General features: G+C 43.1%; 2 protein-coding genes across 2 annotated transcripts in view; both read right to left on the bottom strand.

The window, feature by feature from the left end:
- Positions 1-9,849, bottom strand: part of LOC143295933 (cyclic AMP-dependent transcription factor ATF-3-like) — an 86,894-nt gene extending 77,045 nt beyond the window's left edge. Inside the window, exon 1 of the mRNA XM_076607619.1 lies at positions 9,599-9,849. Within this exon, the coding sequence (XP_076463734.1) occupies positions 9,599-9,841 (243 nt within the window). The 5' untranslated portion in view covers positions 9,842-9,849. The remainder of the gene's footprint in view (positions 1-9,598) is intronic.
- LOC143296525 (thioredoxin domain-containing protein 16-like) overlaps positions 1-10,000 on the bottom strand; it is a 390,867-nt gene that overhangs the window by 350,012 nt on the left and 30,855 nt on the right. The window lies entirely within an intron of this gene.

The raw sequence follows: 10,000 nt of genomic DNA on the forward strand, positions 1-10,000 counted from the left end.
AACAACTCGCGAATGCAATGTGAAACTCTTCATACATAATCCGGTTGCATGTAAAGAAACCAAAAAAATATACCGTGTTTTTTGTTGTTGCTTTTTAAGAATCGCAATGTTTGAATGTTCTTGCCCAGACACTGTCACAGTTAAAAAATAGACCGCACTGGTAAGATTCTATAAATGATATTTGGGAATATTTTCAGAGCTGGAAAACATCCGATAAATTTGAAGAACCCCCCTCCCCCCGCTCCCCTCCCCTCGCACCCCCCCCCACCCACCCACCCACCCCACCACCCATACCCCCAAAAAACAACAACAACAACAGCAACAAACAACCACCACCAACAACCACCAAAAATCAGAATATATGTATAAAACACACGAAAGAACTAACAATCCAACAAAACATGGGCCGCATTCCAGGTGTTATTATGTCCAGCAATTCAAGAATTATAATCAGCATTTCGCTGGAATATAAAATTTCACGAAACCAACACTGTATGTGAATAATAAAAAGCCGAGCCTTTTTTTTTTTTTTTAATCCATTCAATTGCTTTTTTTAATGATTAACTGACACACATACAACGTGCCATTTGTACAAAATCACTAGAATATTCATTCTGGAATCCTTACTTTGAAAACACCCCGTCAACCTCGCTGTAATTAACAGAAAAACCCACACGTATTTTAACTGATTTCCAACTGGCTGTCTTTTTGTAAAACACTACAACCAAAGCACCAAACACACACGCGCATGTTAAAAGGCCATATAAGGCACGGCATTTAATCTTTTCAGTCTTAAGCAAACTTTTTTTTAAATTTTTTTTTATAACTTTGTTCTCTTTTTAATGATGTGAAAATCTGTACGTGTCCACACTCCATCGCTCAGCGGTACGAGTGACTTCCCACGATCTGCTCCAAATAAAAACATTCTGGAGGTTACTATTGGTTTTAGTTTATCAACTTGGTATTTGTTGAAAACAAAACAAAACAAAATAAAATAACACACACAGACAGACACACGGAGACACACGACACACACACACACACACACACACACACACACACACACACACACACACACACACGGAAGTCAAACAAAAAAGTTTACAAACTAACTCAAAGAATAAAATCAGGTCATGTATATGTGATTTACCATTTAGCAGCACGTTTTCCAGTCTTGACTGACATTTTCCCGAAAGCAGTCAATGCCCTGTCTCTCGAACAAATCCAGTATGATAAATAGAACTGTGCAATCAACAAACCATCTACCTGAAGATCTAGTCACCAGCCCCATCCACATGTAATATGCGGCTTCTGTTCAAACGTGTGTGTGTGTGTGTGTGTGTGTGTGTGAGTGAGAGAGAGAATGTGTGTGTGTGTGTGTGTGTGTGTGTGTGTGTGTGTGTGTGTGTGCAGTGCGTGCATGTGGGAGTACGCACAAGTTTTTGTATTAATATGCACTTGTATGTATCCTAATTTCTGCTGTATCTGTGTTTGTGTATGATTTTCGATTTATGTTTGTACCTTGTTATGTACTACCCCCCCCCTCCCCCCTTTTCCTTGTGACCCCGGTACACATGGTAATAAATACATATTCTATTCTATTCTAGAAAATGATACTGTAACTGTGAAAGTCACTGCAGTTGAGTCACTCGCCGTACGTCCACACCTAGCACCTGTTTACCGTGTGTATAGTTGATATATGAAGTGAAACAGGAAGAGCCTATGTCGGAAAGTTTAGTAGTTGTAGTAGCAATGGTTGCAGTAGTAGTAGTAGTAGTAGTAGTAGCAGTAGCAATAGTGGTATCCCCCCACACCCCCCAAGAGAACGGCTTGTCAAATCGCTCATATAATTTTCTATGATAGGGTTATTCCTTCCAAGACATCTCGGATGCTTATTGACAGTGTTTGACTGAGTTAGGAAAATTCCCTGTAGTAAAATGTCAACACTGAGGGTCTTATTCGTCGCTTGTGTGCTTGTCGTGTACAAACGAACCTGAGCAAATGACACATCACAACATGCATGTACACAACCACACTGCGTCAATTCGAAACCCGGAATTAACCATTACATACCCAGTACACTAAGACGAGCAAGAAAATATTTATCCATGAAATCATTTGACAGAGAGACAGAAGTGAAAGTGATCAATAACGTTTCTTGAATAAAAGTAAAACAATACAACATTTTAAACACAGTCCCTTTAGGTGTGAAGGTGACAACCAATATTATTGCTTACCAATTTTGAATAGTAATGAAAATTAGCACTTAAGACGATTGAACAATCTAATATTGAACTAAGATTGTCTACAGAAGAGATCTCTTGAACAAAATTTGTTCACCACAGTTTTACGGTGCTGAGCTTACGTGACACAGTTTACTGACTGTAATGCAACTTCAACTCCCACTTCCAAGAGGGATGAAGTGAATAAAGAATTATATTTGAAATGAGGAGGACAACAGCACACTTCACACTGTTTTCAATCCAGCCGACCGTGGAAGCCAAACCAAAAACGTGACATACAAGACCCTGTGTAGATCACAACAAAATACCACCACCAACGACAACATTAGATACCTTAAATAAACTCTACCACCACCACCCACAACACCAGCTTCCTGTGATAACCATTACCATCGTCACCACCACCACCACCCACAACAACACCAGCTTCCTGTGATAACCATCACCATCGTCACCACCACCACCAACCACAACACCAGCTTCCTGTGATAACCATCACCATCGTCACCACCACCACCACCAGCCACAACAACATCAGCTTCCTGTGATAACCATCACCATCGTCACCACCACCACCACCATCAACCACAACACCAGCTTCCTGTGATAACCATCACCATCGTCACCACCACCACCACCAACCACAACACCAGCTTCCTGTGATAACCATCACCATCGTCACCACCACCACCAACCACAACAACATCAGCTTCCTGTGATAACCATTACCATCGTCACCACCACCACCACCATCAACCACAACACCAGCTTCCTGTGATAACCATCACCATCGTCACCACCACCACCAACCACAACAACATCAGCTTCCTGTGATAACCATCACCATCGTCACCACCACCACCATCAACCACAACACCAGCTTCCTGTGATAACCATCACCATCGTCACCACCACCACCAACCACAACAACACCAGCTTCCTGTGATAACCATTACCATCGTCACCACCACCACCAACCACAACAACACCAGCTTCCTGTGATAACCATTACCATCGTCACCACCACCACCAACCACAACAACACCAGCTTCCTGTGATAAGCATTACCATCGTCACCACCACCACCAACCACAACAACATCAGCTTCCTGTGATAACCATTACCATCGTCACCACCACCACCAACCACAACAACACCAGCTTCCTGTGATAACCATCACCATCGTCACCACCACCACCAACCACAACACCATCAGCTTCCTGTGATAACCATCACCATCGTCACCACCACCACCAACCACAACAACACCAGCTTCCTGTGATAACCATCACCATCGTCACCACCACCACCCACAACACCATCAGCTTCCTGTGATAACCATCACCATCGTCACCACCACCACCCACAACAACACCAGCTTCCTGTGATAACCATCACCATCGTCACCACCACCACCCACAACAACACCAGCTTCCTGTGATAACCATCACCATCGTCACCACCACCACCAACAGCAACACGCTTCAAAATCGTCACAACACCTCAGACTCCGTGCAGTGATTTACCTGAACGTGATATACATTATCATCGTGGTCAGTTTCTGTTTTGTACATCTTCATTCTACGGTTGTATTGTATTGTATTGTATTGTATTGTATAATATTGTATTTCATCGTATTGCATCGTACTGTATTGTATTGCATTTACAGTGTAGTGCAGTGTATTTGTAGTGTAGTGTAGTATGTCACTTTTGCCACTACAGATTTCTCAATGTGAAAATCGAGCTGCTCTTCCCTGGGAAAGCACGTCGCCATTGTGCAGTGCCACCATATTGTTTTTCTTTATTCTGTCTGCCAAGTGCATCTGTTTTACCACCAAACTGTTTTTTAGACGTTTACCAGGGACAGCCCCTTTTCGCCGTAGGTTCTCTTACGTGCGCAAAGTGCATGCTGCACACTGGACCGAAATGTTATACAGTAACCCACTTATATAAAACCTGGCGAATGGTACAAAAATTCAATGTCTTGGAGAGCAGAATTGTCTTCAGCGAGTAGTAAAATAAACAATGCCAAAAGATCAGTTGTGAATCTACCACCTCTTCCCTTATCTATTATTTCTACTGCTTATTCATTTATGAACAATGAAAACAAAACAGGACTACAAACATCTCCCTGTCTGACTCCTCTTGCACATCTTATATAATGATTTAGTGTATCACTATATCGCATCATTGTTTAAACAACACTATACATACTCTTAATGCAATTCGAAAGTTCTCCACTTTCACCATTGATAAGAATGGCCCATGATAAATTTCAACCAACTGAATAAAATGCCTTTTCAAAATCAATAAACTCGAAATAGAGTTTATGGTTAATGAACACTGTTTCTGGATGAAAGCAAAAATAGCAAACATAATATCATGGTCAAATGATGATTAACCTCGTTTAAATCCCGTTTGATATTCTCACGTTAAATTATTACATTCTATACTCTTGAAGCTTTTTGTTAATAATAGTGATACATGTTAGTACTGATATTGGAAATGATTCTGTAATTCCTGGTATCATTTGAATTATATTTTAAAGTAGAAGAATATAAGAGATTGACACCATTGTAATAGTTAACTGTACAGATCTACCATTTTCAGATCAAAGAATAGCGCTCACAAAAGAGAGATTTTCTTGCTGAAAAAACAACAATTTGTGCACTGCACTACTGTAAATACCACACGTTCCACAATATATAAAGAATGTAAAATTGTTGTGTTGAAAAAAGATCCATATTCACCAGACCTTCGCGTGATAACACACCAGATATTGTTACATTCAAGAATATTCAATGAACCAAATGTTGGCTCTTTCCGGGGTTAAACTAAACGGTGCTTATCAATCAGTCATGCATGTATCTTCGGTACTTTAGAATTCTGCTTTTAAATCAACCCTAAAGTGTACATGTTTTGGATGAAAATAATCAATCTCGTGGCTATATCCAGCCCTGTGAGACTCTCTGTCTCTGTCTGTCTGTCTCGCTTTTTATCAGCGTCTTGTCAGGCTAATTTGTCCGCCATATCATTCCAGAAATATCACTTCTATAAAGCAACACATCAACAGGAGGAGTTTATATTATACTCCATGTTTGGTGTTGCATATACTTACCATGTCAAACTGATGCAAACTAGGCCTATAGGTTTGCTCTGCTTGGCCAAATTTCGCGCGGCTAACAGTGAAAGGACAAGTCGTCTTGCCCGGTCCGCTCTCAGCCAATCAAACGCCTCTAAAAACTATAAGCGCTTAATCATTCCTTTGGCCAAGGCTCTCCACGCCATTTTGTCAGGTTTACGCTCTGTCTCGTCTTACGCTTTTTTTTCTTTCTTTTTTTCTTGGTTTTTTTGGTCTATTAAGCGTATTCATTTGGCCTTACTTTGCTGCATGCGGCTTGTCTGTATTGTATTCTTACATTCTGTGTACTCGATTCGACTCGGCCCCCTCGATTTGTTCGTTTTTCTCTACCTCTAAGTCGATCCTGTCTTTCCTTTCTCTGTTGGGGGTCGGATTTTCGCTGGGTGCTTAAGCGCGGGTACCATACCTCGTATGCCATACCACGAAGGCAGGGATCATGAGGCTGGGACTGAGACTCGGCAAGAGACTCTCCCAGGCCCGGAGCTCATGATTCTTCCCGATACGGACCGCGGCGATTCGTCTTTAGACGCTGATCGCGGAGGCGACTTTCGTACCAGTAAAACGGTCATGAAGGGGACCGGGGGGAAAGGCCATCTGTTTCAATTCCTACTAAATAGATGCACAGGACATAACATTGTTTTGTGAAATAAGAGAAAGAAAAAAAAAACCACCAAAAAACCCTGTAAAACACCTAAACGCACATACACACATCCATATGCAAACGAATGCGCAGCCACACACACACACACACACACACACACACACGGATGTATACATACATACATACATACAAATAGATCTTGTCACGATATGAACAAAAAATCTAAAGAGAATGCAACATCACAGTGGTAGCAGTCCTAATTACAGTGTTTGTATTTCTTCAAGTATCTTTCCATGATCAAATGTCTCGGGTGGCTGTAAAAAAGGACGAAAAAGGGTGAGTCCACGAACAGTCACCAGACAGACAACAGAGCCGCAATGTGTCGGGTCAGCACAGCGGACCTCTGTGCCATGAACGGACGTACTGACCAAGAGTCACCATGGGCAACAGAGAGAGAGCGGCACTCATCATCATGATCAAATGCAATAACCAAGCACAGCCATCCGCGATATAAGAACACTCTTAACTCTTTCCATACGAACGGCGAAAGAGACGACGTTAACAGCGTTTCACCCAAATTACCATCATCAAAATATTGCAAGCGGAAGGCTCTTATACTGAAGACGCGAATGTTGACAAAGAATACCACAATTCTGACGATGGAAGCTAAAGGTTGGGTCATTCAGACACCCACTGGACATCCGAGGGGTCTGTGTAGAGGAGAAGAGAGGACTGACCGTACTGAGTGAGTTAATGCTTTGATAACAATAACAATGATGATGATAATAATAATAATAATAATGATAATAAGAAGAAGAAGAAGAAGAAGAAGAAGAAGAAGAAGAAGAAGAAGAAGAAGAAGAATATGTATTTACTTAGCGCTTAACTGCGGCTCTAAAAGCATTCATACTACAGGTGACAAGAATAAGGCGCATGATTATAAAAACATGAAAGAATAAGGTAAATGATTTTTTTTAATATCAAGGAAACAAATGGAGAAAGTTGATAAAAACTGTGGGTTGTAAAATAAGACTCACTTTTGATAACAGATGTCCAACGTTTCAGACCATAGGTTTGCCTTCAGGGGCTGTGTCAATTGGAAATCTGCGTGCGTGCATTTCAAAACTATCACAGTCCCCGAAGACAGACCTATGGTCTGAAACATTGGACACCTTTTATCAAAAGTGAGTCTTATTTCACAACCCACAGTTTTTATAAGCTTTCTCCATTTGGTGTTTTTATAGACAGCGGTCATTCTTCATTTCATCGTTCTAATGTTCTATTCTATTGTTCTAATGCCAAGTGCACATGCTTTGGCAACCTGACAATCAAGCATACAATTTTTGACTGTAGCTTGATGAAGCCTTATCTACACGAAAGTGCATCTTCACAAGTGACTGAGAACGTTGATGTTTTTTTTTACTTTTTGCATTCATTATTAGTTGTTTCGCTTGTTAAATTAACGACTTCTCTGTTACGAAGTCCTTTAATTAATTTCTTATAATTGTATTTAGATTTTGTTTTTCAAATTTCACCCCTCCACCTCCCTCATTTGCTCGGCTTCCCCCAGCTCACTATTCATCCCCCTCCCCTCCCCAACGATAATACTCAAATGTATACAGTAGTACTTTAACAAAATGTCTTCAATCACCGATACTGATGTGTGACGGGACATTAAACAAAATTCCTCCTCCTCATTTTATTGTTGTACATTAAAGGAACAAACTCGTCAAAAAAACAAAAAAACAAAAACTGCTGAAAACAGTGTAACACCATTCCCAACGCAAACGCCTCTCCTACCTCACCCAACATACACACACGCACGCACGCATGTACACACGCGCACGCACGCGCACGCACGCGCGCGCACACACACACACACACACACACACACACACGAATGCACGCACACGCACTTACACATGCATGCACTCACGCACACCCACACGCGTGCGCGCGTACGCGGACGAAGCAACACACCAGCTCTGTAATGTCGACAACAAACCAACAACCAGACTTCAACCCAATCCATCTGACGTTCAGTGAACGCAGTGACCATGGGCAATGACCAGGACAACACTCATGACGTGGCCATACCAGCTGGCCATACCACGATCCGATGGCCTTGCTCAGACAATCCTCCAAGGAAGTGTTCAGGGAGGGAGACAACAACAACAACAACACACACACACACACACACACACACACACACACACACACACACACACACAAAGACCGAAGAGCTGACAACATTGCAGAATGGACAGGAAAACAATCTGCAGACACCCAGGCTTTGACACACAACTGACAGACCTGGAGGGTTCTGGTGAACAGTTCTTCTGCGGCGTCCCACTGACTTTCACAGAGGTGAGGTAGAAGAAGAAGAAGAAAAAGAAGAAGAAGAAGAAGAAGGAGGAGGAGGAGGAGGAGAAGGAGGAGGAGAAAAAGAAGACGCTCATGAAGTGACACAGAACTGACCACATGACCTGCAGTGTCAAAGACCAGACTCCATTACTATCCAAGTGACCAGCCATCACTCAGATGGACAGAGTGACCCGCTGTGTGATGTCCACACTCACACTTGGACAAAACAAACAACGATAAAATAGCACAAGACAAAACACAAACCAAGAAACAAAACAAAACAAAGACAAGAAGGAAAGAAGGAAAGGACAGAAAGAAAGAAAGAAAGGAAGAAAGGGAGAAAGAAAGAAAGAAAGGAAGAAAGAAAGAAAGAGTGACTGGAAACATAGGAACTGACACAAACAGCACTTTGACTGCACTCGGTGAGGCAAACGAGGAAGAAGAAGAAAGTGCACTCGGTGAGTGGAAAGAAGCACCACAGACGAACGTGATTCAGAGAGACCTTCAAGATCTCAAGCACGAGTATTCTTCAAAGCCAGTGGGGGTGGCGTGGGGACAGGGGACACAGCAACAGTGGCTGGCAATAACACAGCCACTAACACAAGAAACTCTGGAATGAGCCGGGGAAAAAACAGAAAAAGACGATATAACCCGCATTTACAAGAACTGACACCATAACTGTTGGATTTAGAGTGAACAGAAGTAACACGAACAAACGACAGCTCTTCAAAATGATGCGCATTACCCCGAGTGAAGACTTCCACCTCCACACTGTGTTATATGTTCTGACTGTAAGCTGACATCCACCTTTAGTGGTAACGGCTAGCAGTGGGCGACAATGAAGGTTAGGTCTGTGGGGATCTATCTGACACTGCATCGTCACCACCACCACAACACATTAAGACAGGCAGTGAAAATACTGATCAAGTTCTTTGCGCCCAGTATTAAGATTCAAACTCACAATGTTTTCATTACTCACTGCAGTTGAATAAACCAAGCTTTCACCAATTTAACAACAGCCGGTTTTGGGAGGTTGTTTTGTTGTTGTTGTTGTTTGTTTGTTTGTTTGTTTGTTTTAATTCTTCCATCGAACACGAAGTTTGTTGGCATTGCAGTCAGTGAGTTACCTAAAAAGCACAACGACCAGCTGAGTCAGGCAGCGCGCGCCCACACAGACTGAGCACGTGCACCAAGCACGTCCACATCCATAGACCCCCAAACCCCCTACACCCCCCTGAGTGAACTAACCTCCAGTCTGCTGGGCGACTCGAACTGCACCCTCAGCTCGTCCTTGCCCTCCGACAGACGCCGACTCTGGATGCGGCAGCGGAGCTCCTCCTTGATGAGCGGCGTGAGGCGGCCCGTGTGCAGGGACTGCACAGTGGCCTTGAACAGCACGGCGTCACTCAGACAGGTCAGCTCGTGCAGGAAGTGGTCCGGGGAGTCCGGGGAGTCCGGGGGCCCGGGCTGCTGGGGGTCATCCTCCGTCATGGTGCCCACGTGCACGTCCTCCTCCATCCTCATGGGCAGGGCGAGGCTGGCTGGTCACGGGGGCACGGCTCACGGGACTGTTGAGGGATGTTTCTTGAGAAACGTTACAGAACGTCAGAAAATAGAAGCGTGGATGACGTAGGCATGGCTCTTCAAAGC

Source organism: Babylonia areolata, chromosome 21 (genome assembly GCF_041734735.1).
Source record: "Babylonia areolata isolate BAREFJ2019XMU chromosome 21, ASM4173473v1, whole genome shotgun sequence".
In the NCBI taxonomy this organism is placed as follows: Eukaryota; Metazoa; Mollusca; class Gastropoda; order Neogastropoda; family Buccinidae; genus Babylonia; species Babylonia areolata.